Below are 26,571 nucleotides of genomic sequence, written 5' to 3' on the forward strand. Positions count from 1 at the left end.
ATGATTTGGCATTAATTTTAAGGCCATAGTCATATTCCTGCGGCCTTGCATTCCTGTGGACAGGGCTTGTCCTTTGGGCATTTCTAAAGTGTGGGAAGTAGACCTGTCCTTACTGAGCCTTCTGATGTGAGCAGACTTTGGCTGGGGGAACTTTCTGTGTGCCTTTATAGGCTGCTGAAACTACACTTAACATTTCCCTCCTGCTCTTTAAGAACAGCTGGGCACAGATGTTTTTAGTGGGTGGCATAGTACTGTAAATTAGATGGAAAGGTCGTTTTAGAAAATCCTCTTTTAGTCTTATTGTCTCTAAATTCCCTTTTTGGAGCAGATGGGGAGATGCACAAGTTTGCATCTTAAAGAAAAATAGATCCTATATCCAAGGGCTGTTTCTAGGTGAGTCAGAATCATTTCACACCAGACAGAGCAGGCTTCTGTGAGACTCATTCGTGTTCCCTCTTCCTCACTACGTCCTTGGTTTAAGTTAAACACGTGGGGGCAAGCCTGTCAGAGGAGACTGCTGACTCACTTCCAGAATGGATGCTATTTAGGTCTCTGAGGCATAGACATGCATATTTTGTTTTGGGGAGGAAAAAACAAAACCCAAATTGGCACCGTGAAGGTCTGTTTGTACATTAGTATCACCAGCTTTGAAAGGTGAATGATATGGGAGAGGAAAGAACAAAAGGGATCCTGAGATCTTACGTATTTTCACTTTTTTCCCAACTTGCCTTCACAGGGAATGTTAGCCCTTGTGTTAAACTGCATTGATCGCTTAAATATCTACAATAGCATAGCACACTTTGCAGGGATCGCCAGGGAGGAGAGTGGGATGGCCTGGAAAGAAATTCTGAACCTTCTCTACAAATTGCTCGGTAAGTACATGCCCAGAGCTCTCTCCCTGGGCAGGTGGCTGTGGAGGTCTATAGGCATTTTTGTTCCGGGAAGGGGGAGCCCAAAAGGGGGACTCTTATCTAACATTCAGAAATGAGTGGTCTAGATATATGTGCTAACAAAACAAGAGAATTTGTTGGGAAGGGGCACCTGGACGGAGAGGAGAGTTAGGGAACCCGGGAGGACTGCTCTGTCATGTGGCTCACAGTCTAGGGTCCTATGGTAATGGGATTAGTTTCCAGGTTGTCTCTGGCCAATCACTCTTACTCGCGTTCTCCCTGGTCGTGCATGCATTCCTCAGCCAAGATGGATTCCAGCAAGGAGGATTCTGGGAGGTCAGTAGGATATGTGATGTCTCCTTTTGACCTTTCCAAAATTCTTCCTGTTGGTGGTGCTTTGTTAGTTCTATGTTCCTTACCAGGATCTCCTATTGTAAAATAACTCATGCAACTGATTACTGTGGTGCCTGGCCAGGGTGGGTGGTTTCAGCCAATGTTTCCCTTAACATTTTCATGGAACAAACTGCTATTGTCATCCAGCCTCATTCCTTGGAAGATTGTGTTAACCACTTGATTCTAACCCAGTGGATTATCAAATCAACCCTGAATATTCATTGGAAGGACATGCTGAAGCTGATGCTCCAATACTTTGGCCACCTGATGCGAAGAGCCAATTCACTGGAAAGACCCTGATGCTGGAAAAGATTGAGCACAAGAAGAGAAGGGGGAGACAGAGGATGAGATGGTTGGATGGCATCACTGACTCAATGGACATGAGTTTGAGCAAGCTCTGGGAGATAGTGAAGGACAGGGAAGCCTGGTGTGCTGCAGTTGATGGGGTTACAGAGAGTCAGACATGAGTTGGCGACTGAACAACAACTAACCCAGCCATTCATTATGTTAACTGGTAACTTATTTTACTTTCCAAAATGACAGCAACTGGAAGCAAATGGTGATTGGTTTTATCAAACTACCTGTGAAGCACTTGGCAGTTTCTTACACTCCCTGAACCTCATCATTAAAATGAGAGAACAAGGCAAAAATATGTTTAACATACCCTCCAGTTCCAGACTTCTGACACCTGCAGTCAGAGGATGTCTACTCTCTTCAAAAGTGTACCCTTTCACTGTCCACTTGTTGGGCAGTCATGATTCCTGCTGTTTTGGCCTGTTTTTATTTCATTTTGGTGGAAAGAAAAAGGAAATTGAGTAGAGATGTTCCAGCATCCAATCTTTCTTCTCACAACTCTGAATGCATGGTGACCTTCCAGTGCCTGCTGTAACCAATGCCACATGGGCCCAGGCTGCCAGCCTGTGGGAAGAAGACAGTGCAAGATAGTATTGGCCTCTGCAAGAAGGTGGCCACCGATAATGATTTGGCCATGGTAACAGGGCAGCATTTTAGGGCTTTTCTCTGATGTAAATGTTCCATTGAGAGGAAATCCATGGAAAGTTGAGCAGGTCAGAGGGAAGCCTGGAGAAATCAGGTCAGATTCATTCAAGTTGTCAAGGGTCAAGCTGATTAGATTGTGACTGTACTGAGTGACCTCATAAAGTCTCTTCCAACTCTTAACGTTTTATGATATGGCTTAAACTCAGTAGTAATTATTACAACAATAGTAGCTAACATTTGTTGATGCCAGGCAGTAGGATATCTCTTTTTGATCCTCAGAGCAACACTGTGAGGTGTAGGTACTCTGACCATTTTATTGAAGAATCTGATGCTCAGAAATGTTCATAACTCATCCAGGGTCATACATGTTAGAAGAGTGATGGAACTATGGCTTGAGTCCAGACAGCCTGGCTGCAGAGCCTCAAGCTCAACCCCCTAGTTGTTCATTCACTAAGTCACGTCTGACTCTTTGCAACCCCATAGGTTACCACATGCCAGGCTTCCCTGTCTCTCACTATCTCCCAGAGTTTGCTCAAACTCATACCCATTGAATCAATGATGCCATCCAACCATCGCATCCTCTGTCACCCCCTTCTCCTCCTGCTCTCTTTCTTTCCCAGCATCAGGGTCTTTTTCAGTGAGTCTGTTCTTCACATCAGGTGGCCAAAGTATAGGAGCTTCAGCTTCAGCATCAGTCTTTCCAATGAATATTCAGGGTTGATTTCCTTTGGGATTGACTGGTTTGATCTTGTTATGGCTGATCTGAGAAGCAGGATAGGAGATCAGACTGAATTCTGCCCTTTGATGGCTGTGGAGGTACGAAGCAGAGGTCCTGAGGAAGAATTTCCTTATCCAAATACCTTACAAATGTCTGTGAATACCACAGTCTTTGAAAACCAGCAGCATGACGAGAAAGCCTCAGGGCCAATCAGTTTACATGGACTTATTCCAGAGTCCCGTCCATAGTACTGGCCTATGGAGGGAAGGCTACTTGGTCTTATAGTGAAAATCTAGTGACAGCATATTCTCTGTCTACCTTTTCAGTATCATCTACCAGTGGTCCTCAAAGATGAACAGGCCTCAGAATTAGCTGGAGGGCTTGTTAGAACACAGATACTGGGCCCATTCCTGGAGTTTCTGGTTCAGTAGACATAGGACAGGGCCACGAATTTGTGTTTTTTAACACGTTCTCAGGTGATACTGACATTCCTATCCGGGGATCACACTTTGAGAACCACTGTCGTGTCCTGATGCATTTTAGATATTTTAGAGTTTCATGTTTTGTTATTACTTGCCTAGTTTAGCCAACCCTTTCAGTTGTACTCATTTGGATGCCTTCTTTTAGCAGTAAAGAATAGCAAGTATTTAGCTAGATTTATGGAGAAGGCAATGGCAACCCACTCCAGTACTCTTGCCTGGAAAATCCCATGGGCGGAGGAGCCTGGAAGGCTGCAGTCCATGGGGTTGCGAAGAGTTGGTCACGACTGAGCGACTTCACTTTCACTTTTCATTTTCATGCATTGGAGAAGGAAATGGCAACCCACTCCAGTGTTCTTGCCAGGAGAATCCCAGGGACGGGGGAGCCTGGTGGGCTACCATCTTTGGGGTCGCACAGAGTCAGACACAACTGAAGTGACAGCAGCAGCAGCAGCAGCTAGATTTAAGAAAACATTAGAGGAAATTGAGTTCTGAAGCCAGCAACCAAGCAGATATTGTTTTCTTGCTTATCACTACCTAAAATAATTTTTTTTAAATCTGTGTATATTTTGTCTCTCTCTCCCATTTCACAAAGGCAGGGAATCTGTTGTTGTGTTCCCACTGACTTTTCCCAGCAAGTAGACAGATGCCTCATACACAGTGGAATCTCTGGAAATATTTGAATGAATGGTAGATTTTTTTTGCTCTTCGAAATGTAGAGACAGGAATGTATCAAAAGGCTTGGGAGGGGAAGGGGACTATTTCATTCTTTCTAATTGCTAAGCAGATGGGAGTATTCAACAGCATCCCGTTCCCATCACTGTGCCCTTTAACCTACATGATCAAACATGTTCTCATTCACAGCTGCTCTTATTCGTGGAAACAGAAACAACTGTGCTCAATTCTCCAATAACCTTGATTGGCTGATCAGCAAATTGGACAGACTAGAATCTTCCTCAGGTAGGATTTAACAGGAAACACAATGGGAGAAGGTGGGGTTTTTTGTTTGTTTGTTTCTGTTTAAAAGAGAGAGAAAGTTTAATCTCTGAACAATTCTGCCCCACCCCCCACCCCCCAACACACACACACTGGATTGCAAGCAATCCTCAGTAATTACTTCAACAAAAGAAACACAACCCTAAATCTTCCTGGCACTCTTAAAACTTTGTCGATCAACTTCAAGCCAGCGTCCAAACTCTTTCTTTTCCTGCTTCATTTTTCACTTTGTGCCCTCATCTCCTCTCCCTGGGTCCTTGAATCATTCCCCACCCAGTCTGAACGTGGTCCTCTCAACTATTTAGAAGCAGGACTGAAAAATGACCAAGAACTTAGAGGAAATGATACGCCTCGTACCCCCGAGTCACCCTCAACATCATATCTAGAGCCCTTCTTGATGACTCACAGAGAACTTGAGCCAAGAAAAGTGGTCATCGTTACTAAGTGACCATTCCAAGAGGCTCTGCAGTTTGCTTCCTCAGAGATAAGAGAACGTGACAGGTGTGGGTCCCCCTCTGGGAAGCTGAAAGGTTTCAGTGCTCTTTTCATCATTTAGAGATGACAGGAGCTTGAACAGACAAGCCAAGCGAAAGCTCCTCTAAGGATCATCCGCCTCCACATATATCTTCTTCCTAAGCCTCTGTTTCCTTCAGTACCTCCTTTCAGGGCCAGACCACATTTTAGGGTAATTTATGAAAACCTTGGGGAAAAAAGAGAATCAAGAGGACTCTTCTCAATGAAACCTATAAAGATATTAGCCAACCACTTTCTGTGCATTTCCACCCCAGTGTTACATGCAGGTGCCAGGCTGCAAGGCCACCTGATCATTTTTATTACACCTTCACTTAATACAGAAAACCATCCACTGTGCCCAGAAGAGGGGACAAAGCCCAGTAATCTTTATTTGGTGAGCTTACAGATTACTCATATACCATACCAGTGCATCTAAAAATATTCTGGAGTAATTCCTAGAAAAATTCTTTTTCAAGGAACATTCAAAGCATTTTCTAAATTATTTGAATGACCTTTAGAATTTTTAGTAAACTAGGTATCCCTTTTTCTGTTTTTAAATTAAGTATTGCTTGGTTTTATTGGGTTAAAAATTCTGTTCTAAAGCTGCTTCTCTATATTTTGACCCAGAAGGATCATGTCTTCGTCCAGGAAGAGGGAGGAGGGGTTAGTAATAAATAAACTCACCTCTAAATTACAGAGTGTTGCCCCAGGGGCTCCTGAAGTCTATCCGAGATGGCCGCATCTTTCTTCTGGCTGGAAATATTTAATAGATCCAAAGAATGATGGTATTCTGTCCCCTTAGGAGGATCATTTCTCTCTCAGGTTTCTAGTTATAATTAGCTCTGCTGGTTATTTAATGTCCAAATGATTTTTGTGGCATACATGCAGGTATCTTGGAAGTTTTGCACTGCATCCTCATTGAAAGCCCAGAAGCCTTAAACCTGATAGCAGAGGGCCACATCAAGTCCATCATCTCCCTGTTGGATAAGCATGGACGGAATCACAAGGTAGGTGTGGAAGGAATTCGGAACAGGGATTGACTTTACCTGACTTTTCCTTCCCTGCTGCTTAGTAACCCTTGTGTGTTATGGAGAGAGTATTGACTACTCTCTTTCTTGGCTTTGATTTTTTTTTTAAACAAATTTAAAAACAAAACAAACAAAAAAGAACCCTATGGAAACTGAAGTCCTGAAAGAGAGAGAGTGATGACTACTCTCTTTCTTGGCTTTGATTTAAAAATAAATTAAAAAAAAAAATCTCTGGAAACTGAAGTCCTGAAAGACCTTTCCTTCTTAGGAGCACACTCTGAGCCAGTCACACAGGCCCTTGGGTGGTCCCCTCAGTTTCCACCAGCTTCCCAAGCCTGGCTCATCATTACCCCCTTAACACCCAGCTGGTTTCCGAGGCGTTCAGCTCTATACAGGGTCGGCTGCAGGAACTGATCCCACCCTCGAGTCTAGGAGCTTAGAAATGAAACAGCTAGTGCCAACTTTATAAAGAAGCTACACAGAAATCAGATTTAGGATAATGTAGAAAGTTTTGGCAACATGGCATGTTCTTAAATGAAATCAGAGTTGCCATGAGTCAAAGCAGGTGGAAAAAAAAAATGGGGTTTTCATGAACAAGCCAGAGGGGATGAGCGGTAGGGCTGTCCCCTGAGAGAAAACAGTTGCATGACCTTGAGCCCCCATCATTTCAGCTGTAAAATGAAGACAACGCCACCTCACTTACAAAGGCAGAATTCTGGGTCAAGTTTTTTGGTTTTTTTTTTAAGTTCTCTTAAAGTTCTAATTTCTCTATTTGTATGGAATTACATTTCTAAGACACCATGATCTCTGGGGATTAGTGTTAGCTGCTCAGTCGTGTCCGACTCTTTCTGACCCTATGGACCGTACCCCTCCAGCCTCCTCTGTCCATGGAATTTTCCAGGTGAGAATACTGGAGTGGGTTGCCATTCCCATCTCCAGGGGATCTTCCCAACCCAGGGATCAAACCTGGGTCTCCCACATTACAGGCAGATTCTTAACTATCTGAGCTATGAGGGAAGCATGATCTCAGGAAAGTCTATTAAAATATGTCTTATCCTGACCCACTGGGCGATATCTTACTGACTCATTAGTGAGCAGGCAGGTACTATAAGGCTGAAGAGGAGCATTTCAAGATCAAGTGGCATATTTGGATGTGAGGGACAGCAGCTGGGCTCAGGCAGAGTGGAGAGAACACAGCTTGGTCACTGGCCCTCTCTGCTCAACCTCAGCTGGGGGGCACTGCACATCGGAGACATGTCTTGGAGTTGGGGGTCCAGGAGAACAAGCCTCTGCAGCACTGCTCAGATGATATGTATCATCCTTAGGAAACAAACAAGCCATGGGCCTTTGCATCTATGAAATTGCTTGGAGAAAAACAGAAAGAAATATGGGGGGTTGGTAATTGCTTTCCCAAATGTGGTAAATCAAAAGCAGGCATGAGGCTCCTGCTTCAGCCCAGCTTCGCTATGTCTGAACATGCCCCTTCCCATCTGCGAAGTGTAATAAGAGTAATTGATAAGCACCCGAGTAACCCATGGCCTGAGTCGGGAGCCATGGGCACACGTCAAGAGGAGCTCTTAGAAAGCAAAGCCGCTCTCCTTTCATTGCTCCTGGGGCTGCTTTGTGATCATACTGCAGAACACACTTAGTAGATGACAAACTTTGTGATGGCTTCTTTCAGCCAAAAGCCACAAGCCCTTACTGGATTGTCGCTCAGTAATGGCAGCTGAATACTGTTCTGACCACAGTATGAGTATTCCACGGTTGAGAATACTGAAAGCTGTTGTTGTTGTTGTTGTTCAGTCGCTTAGTTGTATCTGACTCTTTGTGACCCCATGGGCTGCAGCACGCCAGGCTTTCCTGTCCTTCACTATCTCCTGGCGTATGCTCAAACTCACGTCCATTGAGTCGATGATGCTATCCAACCATCATATCCTCTGTCACCTCTTCTTCTCCTGCCTTCAATCTTTCCCAGCATCAGGGTCTTTTCCAATGAATTGACTCTTCGCATCAGGTGGCCAAAGTGTTGGAGCTTCAGCTTCAACACCAGACCTTCCAATGAATATTCAGAGTTGATTTCCTTTAGGACTGACTAGTTTGATCTCCTTGCTGTCCAAGGAACTCTCAATGCCTAGGGACTGAGGGCTAGGGAGCTTTATTATTGTGCTAGGAATCCATGCCTGGCCTGATATGTTACCTGAGTGTAGTAGCATAGTACTCTTACATCTTCCAGACTGAGAAGTTCTGGGCAATGATGTCAAAGCTGAGGCAATGTGATTGTGGTACAAAAAGAATCTCTTCTAGAATGTCCCATTTTTTTGTTTTCTGATGGATTTTTTGGATGGGGACTGGCTTGTCATGAATTCAGTTCCATTAGAGTTATTCATGTACATGACTTTTATTTTCAAGGGAAACCTAGTCTCAGATCATTACCAGGGATATTTGTGGTAGCTTGGCAAAGAATACTGGGTGCAGACTAGACTTCCATTGCAGCATTGTATCTTAACTTGGAAAATGCCAAAGCAATGTTTTCCTATCCAGGCTGCTCTGTTTTCCATAGTCCCAGGTGTCCAGACACCTCTGACCTATTCACTTAGGTTTCTGTGAAGAGAGTGATTCAAAATACATAGAATTTTAGAGCCCAGGGCACCTCACAATGCCTCCCAGGGCACCTCACAATGCCTCCAAAAACAGTGATGGTGATGATAATGATAGTGTACATTTATTTTGCGTCTGACAAATACCAGGTGCTGTGCTCAGTGTTCGCATGCATTTTCTTTCTTCCTTGTTATTATTCCATGAAGTATTATTTCCACTTGAGGCGAAAACAAGGCCAGTGTATATGACACCTTAAAATATTAACTAAGGTTGCCAGACAAACCAGGACCATAATTTAGGTCTCCAACAGTAAGTTCAGTATTCTTTCCAGTGTTTCTCAAGCTGTAGTCTGGCATGTTCTATGAGACTATGTTTAATTTTGTGTTCCAGTTTTTTTTATTATTATTATATAAATATAAAACTCTTCACAGTAAAAAAATTCACAATCAGAAACCATTTCGTATAGTAAGTTAGTATTTCTCAGACTGGAATTTGAGAGTTCCTGTGGGTCCATGAAGGTGGTCTTCAGGACCATGACATTTTTTGTTAAAGGTTTATAGATATAGTGGGTTTGAGAAACATCCTTACTGTACCGCGTCTCCTCCATTCATATGTTTAGAAAGGAAAGGCATTCTTTGCTTCCGTTCTGAGCTCCCTCAGGGCTCACCATTCCAGTAGCTATACTGTGATGGCTGTGACATCCTTTGTTTACTGATATGGCAAGTAATATTTTAGTTCTCAGCTCTATACTGGCTGTGAAAAGTGTTGCCAGTCATCTAAAGCATGATCAAATTTAGGTCAAAAAGTTAGAGAGAAAGCACAATCTTTGGAGTAAAAAGGACAGAAGTGGGGTGTGCTGCCCCAGTTTCTGAATGGACTCCACCCCCATGACCTCACAAGTGACGAGGCTTACTCATCCTCAGCATCTCCTCACCTTCTACTTTTCCAGATCCCATCAAAATTCTCTTTGCCTTCAGAACAGTTCAGATGCCACCCTCTCCATGAATCTTTCTCTGAATCCCAGCTGGATGTGATCTCCTCTCCTCCCCTGTACACCATGCACTTTGTTCCATGGTGTTTCCAATCTGCCTTTCCAGATATATTATGTGTATATTTCTCTCAGAGACTAAGGACCTTGTGATCCCTGTAGTGCCCAGCTCACATGTTACACACAGCAGGCATCTAATACATGTTTTTGAGGGTGTGATTAAAAAAAAAGAGGAATGGATGAGTAGACCCACCATCTCCTCCTGTCTCATCTTGAATGGATGGAAGCTCACAAATGCACCCAAGTCTCATCTCATCCAACAGATGGCTGTTGGTAGTAAGAGACACACTTACTATGTTGGTGGCACCAATTTTATAGAGTAAAAAGGACAACTGTTGAATATTCTGACAGCAACCCTCTAATTTTTCCATGAAGTAAGATTCTAATAATACAAATAAAGTATGCCCTTTTCCCTCATCCCTGCAACCTAACGTACTTCACACCTGCTCCATGTTATCACAGATGAATATTTTTTTTATTCTTTGTTTCACAAGGATTTGGAGCCACCTGTGATAAAATACATATATATATATATATATAGTAAAATAGTCATATCATTGGTCCTGAGAAAGTGTAAATCAGAACTGAGATGTTAGCCCTAACAGGTAGGTGGGGTAGGCATGGCACAGAAGAGTACCAAGGTAAGGAAACCATTAACTCCCACAGACTTGCTGTAATAGCTCCACAAAATCACCTCTGAGATCCCAGGCAGTCAAGGCAAGATAGAAATGCTCCAAACCACTCAGTTCACACCACAGGGAGAACAGAATCTGTTCTGCAGAGAGAAAGCACTCATTTATCAAATAAAAATTCACCACATTAAGTACCTTTGTATTTTAAAAAATAAAGCTATTTTAATAGAAAGCTGAGGACAAAATGCAAGAGCCAAATGCTATTTCCATGGATATGCAATGCCTCTTTCTTACCTTTAAATCAGAATTCCCACGTGAGCCTGTGTTTGGGGTAGTTGACTAATGGAGATTAAATGTGCAAGGAAAGATCTTGGATGAAATGTGGTGTCAGTGGTGAAAATGGCTTTACAATTAAGCAGCAAATGAATTTCACAGAGTGGGCCAGGGAAATTCTCAAGTTGGACCAATGTATAGATTCATTTCAGTTCAGTTCAGTTGCTTAGTCATGTCTGGCTCTGCAACCCCATGAATCACAGCACTCCAGGCCTCCCTGTCCATCACCAACTCCCGGAGTTCACTCAAACTCACATCCATCGAGTCAGTGATGCCATCCAGCCATCTCATCCTCTGTCGTCCCCTTCTCCTCCTGCCCCCAAACCCTCCCAGCATCAGGGTCTTTTCCAATGGGTCAAATCTTCACATGAGGTAGCCAAAGTATTGGAGTTTCAGCTTTAGCATCAGTCCTTTCAGTGAACACCCAGGACTGGTCTCCTTTAAGATTGACTGGTTGGATCTCCTTGCAGTCCAAGGGACTCTCAAGAGTCTTCTCCAACACCACAATTCAAAAGCATCGATTCTTTGGTGCTCAGTCTTTTTCACAGTCCAACTCTCACATCCATACATAACCACTGGAAAAACCATAGCCTTGACTAGATGGACCTTTGTTGGCAAAGTAATATCTCTGCTTTTTAACACGCTGTCTAAGTTGGTCATAATTTTCCTTCCAAGGAGTAAGCAACTTTTAATTTCATGGCTGCAGTCACCATCTGCAGTGATTTTGGAGCCCAAAAAAATAAAGTCTGACACTGTTTCCACTGTTTCCCCATCTGTTTGCCATGAAGTGATAGGACCAGATGCCATGATCTTAGTTTTCTGAATGTTGAGCTTTAAGCCAACTTTTTCACTCTCCTTTTTCACTTTTATCAAGAGGCTTTTTAGTTCCTCTTCACTTTTTGCCATAAGCATGGTGTCATCTGCATATCTGAGGTTATTGGTATTTCTCCCAGCAATCTTGATTTAAGCTTGTGCTTCTTCCAGCCCGGGATTGCTCATGATGTACTCTGCATGTAAGTTAAATAAGCAGGGTGACAATACACAGCCTTGACGTACTCCTTTTCCAATTTGGAACCAGTCTGTTGTTCCATGTCCAGTTCTAACTGTTGCTTCCTGATCTGCATACAGGTTTCTCAAGAGGCAGGTCAGGTGGTCTGGTATTCCCATCTCTTTCAGAATTTTCCACAGTTTATTGTGATCCACACAGTCAAAGGCTTTGGCATAGTCAATAAAGCAGAAATAGATGTTTTTCTGGAACTGTCTTCCTTTTTTGATGATCCAATGGATGTTGGCAATTTGACCTCTGGTTCCTCTGCCTTTTCTAAAACCAGCTTAAACACCTGGAAGTTCACGGTTCACGTATTGCTGAAGCCTGGCTTGGAGAATTTTGAGCATTACTTTACTAGCGTGTGACATGAGTGCAATTGTGCAGTACTTTGAGCATTCTTTGGCATTGCCTTTCTTTGGGATTGGAATGAAAACTGACCTTTTCCAGTCCTGTGGCCACTGCTGAGTTTTCCAAATTTGCTGGCATATTGAGTGCAGCACTTTCATAGCATCATCTGTCAGGATTTGGAATAGCTCAACTGGAATTCCATCACCTCCACTAACTTTGTTCGTAGTGATGCTTTCTAAGGCCCACTTGACTTCACATTCTAGGATGTCTGGCTCTAGGTGAGGGATCACACCATCATGATTATCTGGGTCATGGAGCTCTTTTTTTGTATAGTTCTTCTGTGTATTCTTGCCACCTCTTCTTAATATCTTCTGCTTCTGTTAGATTAGAGAAGCCTAATTCCAAGACAGATAACCCCAGATTCTCACAGTGAAGTTACTGTCTGAGGCTGGCCAGTGGGAGGGCTCCATGCTGTGTGGTCATTCAGAGACACACTTTTCTTCCATCTAGCAGCCTCACTGTCCCCTAGGACAGGACTTCACAGATTTTTATGTGCTTGTGAATCTCTTGAGAATTGTGTCAAACTGAAGGCTCTGATCTGATAGGTTTCTGGGGGTAAGTCTGAGCATCTGTATTTCTGGCAAGTTCCTACATGATTCCAGTGCTGCAGGATCTCACTTGGAGTAAGGAAACCCTTGGGATTGGTAATCCTTCCTTGGATCTCCACATCCCACTGGAAAGGGAGAGTATAGGGGCCAGCCCTGAAAGCAGTGGACATCACATCCACCCACTTTCCACTGGCCAGAACTCAGTCACATGACTCCACAACACTGCAGATGTGCCTGGGAAGTGTAGGCTCTGTGCATAGGACGAGAAGGAGGCAGAGTCTGGTGACCACTGGGAAGTACCCGCCACAGCCAACAAGCACCCCAGAGGTCACTGAGATGCTTCATCTCCATCAGGAAGTACAGATGACCCCTAAGGACTGTGTTTGCATTTCCCCAGGGTGGACTGACCCATCTACATGCCCTTCACTTTTCAAGAAAAATTTATTGAGATATAGTTGATTTACAATGTTGTGTTAGTTTCAGGTGTACAGCAAAAGTGATTCAGTTATACATGTATTAGTTCTTTTTCAAATTCTTTTCACACATAGCTTGTTACAGAATATTGAGTAGAGTTCCCTGTGCTATACAGTAGGTCCTTGTTGGTTGTCTGTTTTATATACAATACTGTACATGTGTTAATCCCCAGCTTCAAATTTATCCCCCCATACAACGTTTCTCCTTTGGTAACGATAAGTTTGTTTTTGAAATCTGAGTCTATTTCTCTTTTGTAAATAAGTTCACTTATATCATTTTTAAAATTAGATTCCACATATGAGTGATATCATATGATATTTGTCTTTCTCTATCTGACTTAACTTCACTCAGTATGACAATCTCTAAGTCCATTGCAAATGGCAATGTTTCATTCTTTTTATGGCTCAATAGTATTCCATTGTGTGTGTGTGTGTGTGTGTGTGTGTGTGTGTGTATGCATGCCACATCTTCTTTATCCATTCATCTGTGGATGGACACCTAGGTTGCTTCCACATCCTGGCTGTTGTAAACAGCGCTGCAGTGAATGTTAGGGTGCATGACCCCAAGAAACGCCTGGTAAAATAAAGCCTGAACACTGTCAGCACATTCTTGATGGCATCGTTTATTTGTAGGTGATGTACTATCCCATTAGGCTATGTGCTTTTCAGAGCCTTTTTTCTCCTCCCTGATCCTATTGTATGTGGATTAAGCTCTACTTTCCTTCCGGCTTGACAGCAAGGCTCCTACAGCCGTCACTTCAAGGCAAAACAGATGAAAATGTGCGCTAGGCTGGATGATAAGTATTTAATTTCCTGGCCATCTATGGGCTCTTTTCTTAGAGGGACAAATTATCCTCTGGATTTCCAGTGCCACGGTCAAATGTTTCATGGAGTTTCATGGAGTGGTAATGGTGAGAGTCCTCCATAAAACCGCCTTTGCAGTTCTTTTCGGCCTGTCCCATTAATGTGCTCTGTATTTATTTGGAATGAAGTTGACATTCAGCGAGCCAGGTAGAAAACTGATTTGTGAGAATTATGGATACAAATCCCATCAACAACATGAAGCTATCCAACCCCACTAAGCATGGAGTCTCCGGTGGCCACTTTGTAAGACTGAACTGGGGCTGCCCCCTCCTTATCAGCGCAGCCTGCCACGGTCCTGGCTGTTATTCATCCACTGCCGTTTGCACACTCCTCCCCATGGGGGAGACAGGGAGGAGCAGTGCCTGGCCCAGCATGTTTGCTCTGCCACGTTAGGAACATGAAATACGGATGAATGAGGATTCAGCACAAGGAGACTGGGCGGGCAGGCCAGTGCGTGGGAGAGGTGGCCAGAGGCTGTTCCCACTTCCCTGGCAGCTGGCATATGAGGTGGTTTAGGCACAGCTCGTGGTGGATCTGGTAGATTCAGGGTCTGCCTGGTTTGCTTGCTCTTATGGTTTACTCTCACTCTACGGGGGGAAAAAAGCAGGTGAAATGTTTCTGAATAGGTATTTCTAGGAAGATAGGGATATCTTAGTGAGCTTTCATGGTATCATAGCAGAAGACCAGCACTCGGAATCTTCCCTGTCGTCCCCTCTACCCGACCCATGCGAGGATCCCAAGCCTGCCACAAGCAAGGGACTTTAGCCAGATGGGAATCTGAGTGTCCTTCAGGAAGCCCTGTGTGAGTGCCTGCTGACCTTGTGCAGAGGGCCCCCAAGCCCAGGCAGGAGCACGTGCTTCAGCCTAAGGTCCATGGGGGCCCTCCCAGGACCTACCCTGAGAGGAAGTTGTTGCCTCACCTCACCCTAGTCCTGGACCTCGCTGGAAAAGAAACCTAGACAGGCTATCTTCAGAGCTCAGACTCTTACCCTCTTTAACAGAACAGTGACCACAGGTGGCGTGCCTAGTTTGGAGGGATGGGTCACAAGACTAGAGCAGAGTAGCTAGAAAGGAACCCAAATTCATTTCCCCAAGGGCCAGCAGGCACCTGGGCATCACTCACTCATGTCTGGTGAGGCAGGTGTGGCTTCCTTGACTCTGAACAGGTGCTCACACCTGTCACCTTGGCCCTCACCTTCGTGAGGCAGGCTTCCTTCCTGTGCTGTGGCCGTCAGGTCCTGCCCACTATGCACCCCCCTCGGGTCCTAAGGTTGGCTGGGGTGTGTCCTGCTGCAGGTTCTGGATGTGCTGTGTTCCCTCTGTCTCTGTGATGGGGTCGCAGTGAGAGCCAACCAGAATCTCATCTGTGACAACTTGCTGCCCCGGAGAAACCTGCTCCTGCAGACGCGGCTGATTAATGACGTAACAAGGTAAGGCCACCACCATCATTGCAAATGCCCATCTTGTCCCCAGAAAGGAAAGAAAGAGGGCTGATCTCAACTCCAAAGCTACCTACCCATCATCTCCATTCTGATGTGACCACATAAGATAAGACCAGCAAATATGCACATCTTTTAGGGCCTTGTACTCCAACCCCTTCAGCTGAATTTCTCAAACTTCTCCCCATGGAGTAAATACACCACCTGAGGACTAAAGAATTTGGCCTAAGGGAGTGATCTACCATGTTTTATTTTAAACATGAATGTATATCTTATACCTTCATAACATATTTTATTTTGATATACCAACATTTTTTTTTAAATCTTTTGATAGCGTGGATGTCCCATGTTGAGACCATGGTTTCTTTTATCCTCTGGAACTTGGCCATTTACCCCCAGGGCCATCTGTGAAGTCCAGAATGGGCTCATGAAGAACCCTGGGAGTCATGAACTCACTGGACCTGGACTAGGGAGCAACTTCAGCAGCTCTCCACTTGGGCTCCCTCCCTACTCTGCAACGTGAGAAAATGACGTCCCCTCCAAAGTGCAGAGCAGGTTCGGGTCTGTGGACATCACACAGGCTTTCTTCTGGGTATCAGTCTGGTTCTTCCCTTGCCCACCCAAAATGGACACAGTCTTATCCCAGGACAGTGGACCTCTAAGAGTAGGATTCCAAGAAGAAAAACTCCAAGTGAGCATGCACGGGTTAAAACTCCCAAGCTTTTAACCATTTTTTTCTGGATACATTAGAATCCCTATTTCTTAACAGGGTTGCCTAATACTGATGTATCTGCCCCCCACCTTTTTTGTCATAGAGGTTGAATTTTTTTCAGCTTTATTGAGGTATAATTGACAAACAAAAGTGTAAGATATGTAAAGTATACAATGTGATGATTCAACACATATAAATATTATGAAAGGATTCTCTCTCCCCATGAAGTTAATTAACACTTCCATCACTTCACACATTTACCATTTTTAAATGAGAACATGTGAGTCCTACTCTCTTAGTGAATTTCAGTTTTATAATACAGTGTTATCAACTGTGCGTGCCTGCATGCTCAGTCACTTCAGTCGTGTCCCCATGTGACCCCATGGATGTTAGCCCACCAGTCTCCTCTGTCCATGAGGATTTTCCAGGCAAGAATATTGGAGTAGGTTGCTGTGCCCTCTTCCAGGGGATCTTCCCAACCCAGGGGTTGAACAGGCATCTCCTGCATTGCAGGAGGATTCTTTACTCACTAAGCCATGATGGGAAGCCCATTATCAACAAAGTCACCATGTTATATCCTCAGACTTTACTCATCTGATAAGTGAAAGTTTGTGCCCTTTTATCAACTTCTCGCTATCCCCCTGCCCCTACTCTCCAGAACTGCTTTTCATTTCTCCCTTTCTAGGAGTTGGACTATTTTTTTTAGATTCCATGTGTAAGCGATACTATGCAGTATTTGTCTGGATTATTTCTCATAGTGACTTCTTAATGCTTTTAAGAGGCCATTATTATTAATAATGCCTATGGGGAAAAGCTTAAATCAATTTACCAGAAGATGGAACCTGAGTAAGTCATTTCTTACACTTACAGAAAGAAAGAGGAGTTTGCAATCATACAACTCTACATGATGTTTTCAGCATCTTTACCTATGGTTGGCACTCAGTAAATGTGTGCTGCCTTGAATATTGGAACATATATCTTTTATATTTTATAATGGAATTAATGTTGTCCTGACATCTCCCACTAAGAACTTGATCAAGTGTTGGAGGCTTGAAGATTATTCTGCTTTAGAACAAGACAAAAATCATGAAATTGCCCTTGCTCTCAGTTTAATTGGGCTTTCCTGGTGGCTCAGACCATAAAGAATCCACCTGCAATGCAGGAGACCCTGGATTGTGAAGATGCCCTGGAGAATAGAATGGCAGCCCACTCCAATATTCTTGCCTGAAGAATCCCATGGACAGAGGATCCTGGTGGGCTTTGCGAATCCCATAGGGTTGCAAAGAGTCAGACATGACTGAGCGACTGTCACGTTCACTTTTTGGTTTAATTGGGCCCGTGCCTCCTATGGTCTGGTTCAGTTTGCTTTCCTATTTCTTAAGAGTCTGTAGGTGCCACCTGTCTCATGTTTAATTTCAGTATTCGGCCAAACATCTTCCTGGGAGTTGCTGAAGGCTCAGCACAGTACAAGAAGTGGTACTTCGAGCTTATCATCGACCAGGTGGACCCCTTCCTCACAGCAGAGCCCACGCATCTGCGGGTGGGCTGGGCCTCTTCCTCTGGCTACGCTCCTTACCCTGGAGGCGGAGAAGGATGGGGGGGCAATGGTGTTGGTGATGACCTATACTCCTATGGCTTTGATGGACTTCACCTTTGGTCAGGTGAGCACCTTGCCAGGGCTTCGGCCCCTGATTGTTCAAATGGAAATGGTTACTTCTTGTTGAAATGATACAGACTCAAGTCCCAACTAAGTAGATGGTTAAGTAGGAAGAGCATCACATCTGAAATGAGACTGCCCTGCTTTTTTGTATGTATGATTTTATGTGTTTGTTGGCTGTGCTGGGTCTTTTGTATATATGATTTTATGTGTTTGTTAGCTGTGCTGGGTCTGCGTTGCTGCATGGGGTTTTCTCCAGTTGTGCGACAGGTGGGGGCTGCTCTCTGGCTGTGGTGCACAGGCTTCTCATTGTGGTGGCTTGTCTTCTGCAGATCACAGGCTCTAGGGTGCATGGGCTTCAGTAGCTTAGTTGTGGCACTAAGGCTCAGTAGCTGCAGTTCCCAGGCTCTAGAGCACAGCTTCAGTAGTTGTGGCAGCTACTGAGTTGAGTAGTGGCAACTACTCAGTAGTTGAGGCTAAGTTGCTCCAAGGCCTATGGGATCTTCCCGGACCAGTGATCGTACCCACGTCTCCTGCACTGACAGGTGGATTCTTTACCACTGAGCCACCAGAGAAGCCTGAGACTGTCCTCTTTTAAACCACGAGTCTGTACTTCAGTTACATCATCTAGTACAGATCCCTTAACTTTTCTCAAGCTCAGTGTCTGCTGCTTTACAATCCTAATTGCATGGATTTGTCAAGGTTACATGGGCCAACAGGAAAGGAGAAAAAGACTGAGCATTTATTGACTTTGCAGTAAGCTGCATATCTTTTGTACCTTTTTCCTCTCATTTTATCCTTACAATGACCTCCTACAGTGGATAATATTGATCTCATACTACAGACATGGAAACTGAACACAAAGATGTTTAGTTAACTTACTCGCAGTCACGCAGAGAAGCCTCCATATCTGACTACAAGTCTGTCATCTGGTGGCTGTAACATGCTGCCTTGTCATACACCTTATAAGGTGTCTGGATCTGTACCTGACACATGGTAGTTGCTAATCTCTTAAAAGATTTCAAAACTTCCTTTTTAAATATACAGTTACACTTTCCCCAGAAATGTCCGTGGTGGTTGCCTGTGGAGAAGTGAGTTGGCTTCTGAATGGGTGGAAATGTAAGACTAACCCTCATACTTTTACCCACAGCAGAGGCTCTACCCCTCCCCTCTCCTATCTACAGCTTGTCTTATCTGTATCTTTTGCAAAACTGGAACTGGAGGTATACTGTTCCTTATAGAAATTTCTTAGGTAAGCATTGTGCTGTGTGCCTCTTGCATAAGGAACCAGGACATACAATCCTCTGTAAATCCAGTACAAGGGGAAAGTTTGTATGTACAAGGCAGACCTATGTATTTTCATTTGTAACCGAGAACTACAAAATCCATCACATTTTCCTCCTCCTTTTAGCTTCCAGCTAAAACCAATAGCTCAGGTCCTAGTGACATGTTTCTTACAGTTGATCTTTACTTTCAACTGATCAATATTTTTTAATATTTGTGCTATTTTATATTCAGTATAAACATTTTTTTACCTCTTAGGAATGATGCAAATATGTTTGTTTATATATGTATCTGGGATCATTTATAAGAAGAAATTGCCTGATTCTGTGTTTTGTGTATCCCAGGGGACAGTGTGTTGCAGACAAAAGTGGGTACAAAATGGCAGGATGATAGAGTGAAGTGAATGTCTTGTTCTCTTATCCTCACAGTTTAACTTTCCATTTCATGAGGGGTGAAGGTGGGTCTTCTCTGGATTCACAGAGCCCCACTGTAGAGGCATGGTTTCTGTGGTCATACAGTTGTAGTAACCTTTAGCTTAGGTTATCATCAGATGGCATAAGGATCTCAGAAAGTTATCTCTGGGGAAGTGATTTGAAAACAAAAAATCACTATTCTCATATACTTACAGCTCCTGAGTTTAGTAAAATTGAACCTGTAGGGGGATGAGTGGGGTTGATGAGAGAAAAGTGTTGCCCACTGCCTGCTGGTTGCTGCTCACTTCCTGCCCTCTCTTCACCACAACCCGAGCATATTCTCTGGATCCCAGGTGCATGCGCTCAGTTGTGTCCAACTCTCTGCAGTCACATGGACTGTAGCCCATCAGGCTCCTCTGTCCATGGAATTCTTCAGGCAAGAATACTGGAGTGGGTTGCCATTTCCTACTCCAGGTGATCTTCCCAACCCAGGGGTCAAATTTGCATCTCTTGCACCTCCTGCATTGGCAGATGGATTCATTACCCCTCACTACCTGGGAAGCCCTCCCTGGATCCCAGGCTTCACTCATGGAGAACTCTGGATTGACTGAGGCAATACGAAGTCTACCAAGACCCTTAGATGGAGCAGATTGGCCCCTAGTTTCAAAGAAAAACCAACCATTCTCAAAAAAAAAACACATTTATTCCATCTTTTCCAGATTTCACAGCCCTCCATGGGGCACTTGACATATCCCTTTATAAAAATTTGCAAAATAAATGCAACAGTGAGTCAGGAGGCAGAGAACCCACAAATTGCACATCCAGAAAGCACTGCTGTCAGTGCATTTTAGGACCTGGACGTCCATCCTGTTGTAGGATCAATCCATCCTATTGTGTGTCATTCCAGGAATGTACAATGCTCCCTTTTTCCTTCTTATCCAGTCAAGACCAGAAAGCCAGGTGAATATTACCCACATAGTAATATAACTTCACCTAGGAGCATTTTGGGGGTCTTCATCACTCACTCTTCAGCATCTGGTGAGATGTCAAGAAACCAGCATCCATAAAATTGGCATCTTTTATGCTCACTAAAATGCAAAGCTTCCTTGGGTCTGGGCATCATTCTGAATTCTCCAACTTGCGCCCAGGTAACATTTATCTTGCAGAAGGCAAAACAGGTAAATATGTCAGCGTGTGCACCAGTGGAAGGAATAAGGTTTCTGTTAATGACTCCCACCAGGACAGCAGTGAATTTTGGACTGTCTGATGAAAAGGTCTAATAGTTGATGGAGAAATGAAATGGAAGTGATGCTCCGACTTACTACAGGAGAGAATAGAGGGTGGCTAGGGAGAAATGGTGGATACTGGTCTGACCATTTTTCTTCCTTTCTTGAGATGTAAATGCCTGGGTCCACTGCCTGTGTTTCTTATTGGAGTATAGTTGATTTACAGTGTTAAGTTAGTTTCAAGGGCACAGTGAAGTGAATCAGCTATACATATATTCACTTGGGTTTTTTTTAGAGTGTTTTTCCATATAAACTGTTACAGAGTACTGAGTAGAGTTCTCTGTGCTACACAGCGTATTCTTATTAGTTATCTATTTTGTATATAGTAATGTATACATATCAATCCCAATCTCCCAATTTATCTCTCCGCCCCCCAATCCCCTGGTAACCATAAGTTTGTTTTCTACATCTGCGCCTCTACTTCTGGTTTGTAAACAAGTTCATTGGTACCCTTTTTTTTTCAGATTCCACTTATAAGTGACATCATGTATTTGTCTTTCTCTGTCTGACTTACTTCACTCAGTGTGACAATCTCTAGGAATGGGAAAATGTTTGTAAGTGAAGCAACCAAGAAGGGATTAATCTCCAAAATATACAAACAGCTTATTCAGCTCAATATCAAAAGAATGAATAATCCAATCAAAAGATGAGTGGAATATCTAAATTGACATTTCTCCAAAGAAGACAAACAAATGGCCAAAGGCAAATGAAAAGATGTTCAACATCACAGTTATTAGGGAAAAGCAAGTCAAAGCTGCAATGAGGTATCACCTCACACCAGTCAGAGTAGCCATCCTCAAAAAATCCACAAACAAATACTGAAAAGGGTGTGAAGAAAAGGGAACCCTCTTATACTATTGATGGGAATGTAAATTGGTACTGTCACTAGGGAGAACAATATGGAGGTTCCTTTAAAAAACTAAAATTAGAACTACCATATGACCCAGTGATCCCACTACTGGGCATATTCCCAGAGAAAACCATAATTCAAAAAGATACATGCACCCCACTGTTCATAGTAACGTATTTTACAATATCTAGGGCATGGAAGCAACTTAAATATCCATTGCCAGATAAATGAATAAAGAAGATGTAGTACATATGTACAATGGAATATTACTCGGCCATAAAAAGAACAAAATAATGCTATTTGCCACAGTGTGGATGGTCTATTACCTTTAAACTTATCTATATGCATAAATTAAGCCACAGCCTTGAGCTGGACTTTACTACTTATTAAAGCACAAAGGATGTTGCTGAAGTTGGAAAGGATGGCAGAGCCCTTAATACTTTTGTCAATAGAGAAATTTAAGAAGCAGCAGTGTGACTTTGGAGTTATCCCTGGGTTTGAATCCCAGCTCTTCACTTACTTGGTTTTTTTGACATCAGGCAAATTACTTAACCTCCCAGATACTTGGTTTCCTCAGATGAAATGAAGATGATACAAGACTTTTAGGAAATTTAAATGAGATGAAGGATGTGAAGTTCTTGACACACACTAAATACAAAATAAATATCTCTTACCTACTTGCATTGTCTATGAAGTCAACTATCATAGAGATCAAGTGCAGAGTTCTGGGTACCTCCCTCGAGACCATGAGATTAGCTCCATCCTGAGAGGAAACAGAGCCCAGGTTCCATGCTGAATGGGGAAGAAGGTCTCAAAGTGACATCCTGGGAAATATGAATGAGTTTTTCCTCTGTATAGGAGGAGGGCAGCCTCCATAGGTCTTCACCAAGCCTATGAAGTTTCTTTCAATCATCAGCTGTACAAATATCCCCCATTTGAACCCTGCCCAACCCTCCCTACAGGCTCCTGAGTCAGCCCAGCCACTGTGAATATCCTTTCAGAGGAACGGCTCTTTTCTTGTCCTCGCATCACTTTCCCTCTCCTGATACAGCCTTTACATATGTAGCCTTTCAGAACTGCAGTTGGGGGTGAATTTGGCTCTCTCCAACCAGTCCATTCTAATGGAGATCAGTCCTAGGTGTTCTTTGGAAGGAATGATGCTAAAGCTGAAACTCCAGTACTTTGGCCACCTCATGCGAAGAGTTGACTCATTGGAAAAGACTCTGATGTTGGGAGGGATTAGGGGCAGGAGGAAAAGGGGATGACAGAGGATGAGATGGCTGGATGGCATCACCAACTCGATGGACGTGAGTTTGAGTGAACTCCGGGAGTTGGTGATGGACAGGGAGGCCTGGCTTGCTGCGATTCATGGGGTCACAAAGAGTCGGACATGACTAAGCAACTGAACTGAACTGAGCCTATATAGTAGGGCTTCCTAGGTGGTTCAGCGGTAAAGAATTTGTCTGCCAATGCAGGAGATGCAAGATATGGGGATTCAACCCCTGGGTTGGGAAGATCCCTTGGAGTAGGAAATGGCAACCCAATACAGTATTCTTGCCTGGGAAATTCCATGGACAGAGGGGCCTGGCGGGCTACAGTCCATGGGAGTCACAAAAAGTTGGACATGACTGATCATGCACACACATGTACACATACACATACACAGCCATACAGTACATCACTGATTAGGGAGCAATTTCATAGGAGGAAATCACACCCCCTCTTCCCTTGCTGTAAATTTTCCCCTTGAAAATTTTGAATAAGCAAAGGAATTCACCTTCTCAAGAGATAAGGTGATACAGAAAGTAAATGAATGGGATAAAATTCTTTGCTGATTCCTTAGCACTTCTGACTCATCAGGACAATTTGATGAGAGGGCTCCTGCATCCCTACTAGGACGAGCTCCAGGGTATTGGTTCATCTATCAAAACACAGCCCACTGTGACTTGGACTTTTCCAACCACAGTGCTATATGTAGAGGATTCAAGAAGTTAGCTGTAGGACACCACAGTTTTGATGTATCTGGATCTTCTCTGTTTCCAAATGCCTGAGTATTTGTGTTTACGTTATAACACCAAACTCTGCGGTGCCTGGGGCGATGGAAATGCTGAGCATCAGTGTTTCCAATTGTCTACATGACTCATCAGAAGAAATAAAAGCCTGCAGTAACACATCCTTAGGTTCATTTGAAGATGTGTGGCATGTGATTAAGTGGCTTTTTCCTTCATCTTAAAAATGCTAGGCTTGGAATGGCCTTTCCAAGCCCTCTGGGACCTTCCAACGGTCCTGAGCCTGTAAGTCAGGGGTTTTCTTCAGACTTACAGAAGCCGCAAGTCTTCCCAGACTGTCCCAATAGGTGGTCTCTAGGATTACTCAGAGTTCCTAATATCTGGCAAAGCAGTTAAAGCAATTTAGAAAAACTCTCCATGTCATATTTGCTTCTCCTTTCTACAGCATCACATGCCTGTTGGTTGTGCCAAAAGCATCCAGTACATTTTAAATGTATTTGAAAGTGCCTGTTTAGAGCATGGTCTTTCAGTAAGATTTACTGATTTTTCAGTAACTCAATTTTCAAGTCACTTTCCTGGACTCGGTCCTCAATGCTATGATTCTCTGTACTGTTGTTTTTACCTAATATTATAAAGGACATACTATCCCAACAATATGCTAGTCAGCTTATCTCCTGTTAACCTAGTAATGGAAGTGTCTGGAGTTACACGAGCAATAGAAATAGCATTTATTGTAGGTTGCACTGTGTCAGGCCCTTCCAGTTACTCTTATGGAATAATTCATTCAAAACTCACAGTCACCCCTGGACATTATTATTTTCATTAGATAGATGAGGAACCTGAGTTCACAAAGGTAAGTGACTTGCCCAAGCTCACGCAGTAAGTGGCAGCACCAGGACTCAAGCCCAGGGAGCCTGGTTCTAGAAACACCCTTTCCTGCTACGTGCAACTGCCTCTCGAGAGGTACACAGGACGTAAGTCATTGTCTTGTCAAAATCATGGGAATAATAATTTGCTGTGCTCAGTCGCTCAGTCATGTCTGATTCTTTGTAACCCCATGGACTGTAACCCATCAAGCTCCACTGTCCGTGGGACTATCCCGGCAAGGTTACTGGAGTGAGTTGCCATTTCCTTCTCTAGGGAATAATAACCATACCTTAAAAAACCTCTTGACAGCATCACTGGGAGCATTACTGTCCCCATTTTGTGGACATAGAAGCTGACTTTTTAATGAAATCACAGCAGGTAAAGACTGGGTATTTGAACTCAGCCCTTTCTGTGGCTCTGAGACCGCTCTCACCCCTACCCAACCCCCATGCCACCTCATTACAGGCAGTTGGAAAAACAAGCATATTGTTTAAATGTGGGTGTAGAACCCTTCAGAATCATCTGGAGTCATGAAAACCCTCCTCAGGTAGAGATTGCTTCTTGCAGATGGGAACGGTTTTATGAAACAGAATGTACAAAAGCAGTCTCACAATTCCAATTTTCTAGTTTCAAATCTTTACTCACGTTTTAGAGCTGATGTACTTTATCAAATGACCTTTTACAACATGAATGTTACATGAAATGGACTCTTTTATTCAAATAGACTTCTCATTACATTGCCCTAAGCACTTGCTAAGCACATGCTTTATATCCAGTGATTAACCACAGACTCCCTTCAGTTTCTGGATAATACTGATCCCAACTCTATAGTCTCTATATGTTTTAAATATAGGCTCAGACTACGATTTCAGCTTGCCTACAGATGCTCTTAACAAATGTTCCAATGGCAACTTCTAGGCTCGCAGCCTCTTAAAATAAGGAAGATAAAAGACAATGTCCTTCACCACAAGGACACAGTTGCTCATCCTGGTGGTGGTTTTCAACCGAGGGAGCACACTGGACAGAAACTCTCCCAGCCATCCTTCCTCAGGAAGGCCCCTGGTGCTGTGGTGTAAATAAAGCTTGGAAGCTTGGTTTCTGATGGCATCAAAGCACTGCTGTGTGAAGAACATCCACCATGAAGGCTACTCTTCATCTTTTTACTGGCTGAGTCTCAGACTGGCACAGAAGCCAGGAGTAAACTCTGAGAGGGTGGGATGAGGGTGCCAGAGTCACAATTCAATACGGTCAGTTTTGTCCCAGTTAATGTGGATCTCAGAAAGGTGAGATCTGTTAGTATCTTTGTTTTCTCAGCTGTGTCAGGCCTTAGTTGCGGCACGTGGGCTCTCTCTAGTGTGGCATGCGGGCTTAGTTGCTTCTCAGCAAGTGGGATCTTAGTTCACTGACCAAGGATTGAACCCATGTCCCCTGCACTGAAAGGCAGATTCTTAACCCCTTGGCCACCAGGGAAGTCCCTTCATTTGTATCTTTATCCAGTAAGGATATGGATACTTTTGAAGTTAGTTGTCTAACTCAGCATTTCAATTAATTCCTGGTTTTCACAAATCCATAGAAATCTCTTGGGATTTATTCAAATGACTGCAGTGATATTTTCCAGAAGTTAAACTAATTGAAAAAGAAACAGTTGACACAGGAAAGATTGGTTTTTAATGGAAAAACAAGAGCTCTTAAGAATGAGATAATTATGGCAAGGTTTGCTGAGGCCTCTTGAAAAACCTGTATGCAGGTCAGAAAGCAACAGTTAGAACTGGACATGGAATAACAGACTGGTTCCAAATAGGAAAGGGAGTATGTCATGGCTGTATATTGTCACCCTGCTTATTTAACTTCTATGCAGAGTACATCATGAGAAACGCTGGGCTGGAAGAAGCACAAGCTTAAATCAAGATTGCCGGGAGAAATATCAATAACCTCAGATATGCAGACGACACCACCCTTATGGCAGAAAGTGAAGAGGAACTAAAAAGCCTCTTGATGAAAGTGAAAGAGGAGAGTGAAAAAGTTGGCTTAAAGCTCAACATTCAGAAAACAAAGATCATGGCATCTGGTCCTATCACTTCATGGG

The 26,571-nt window shown here is 43.5% G+C and overlaps 1 protein-coding gene across 7 annotated transcripts in view; it reads left to right on the top strand.

Annotated features, from left to right (window-relative positions):
- The window catches only part of RYR3 (ryanodine receptor 3), a 565,051-nt gene that overhangs the window by 300,881 nt on the left and 237,599 nt on the right, over positions 1-26,571 (top strand). For all 7 annotated transcript variants that reach the window (XR_015135045.1, XR_015135046.1, XM_086322065.1 and 4 more), the window contains exons 14-18: positions 737-872; positions 4,344-4,439; positions 5,877-5,995; positions 15,265-15,398; positions 17,539-17,780. Coding sequence is in view for 5 of the 7 variants with exons in the window: in XM_086322065.1 (XP_086178191.1) it covers positions 737-872; positions 4,344-4,439; positions 5,877-5,995; positions 15,265-15,398; positions 17,539-17,780 (727 nt within the window). In the remaining 2 variants the exon portion in view is untranslated. The remainder of the gene's footprint in view (positions 1-736; positions 873-4,343; positions 4,440-5,876; positions 5,996-15,264; positions 15,399-17,538; positions 17,781-26,571) is intronic.

Source organism: Bos grunniens, chromosome 10 (genome assembly GCF_055505025.1).
Source record: "Bos grunniens cultivar Pamir isolate PY7600 chromosome 10, Bosgru_T2T1.0, whole genome shotgun sequence".
Taxonomy (NCBI): domain Eukaryota; kingdom Metazoa; phylum Chordata; class Mammalia; order Artiodactyla; family Bovidae; genus Bos; species Bos grunniens.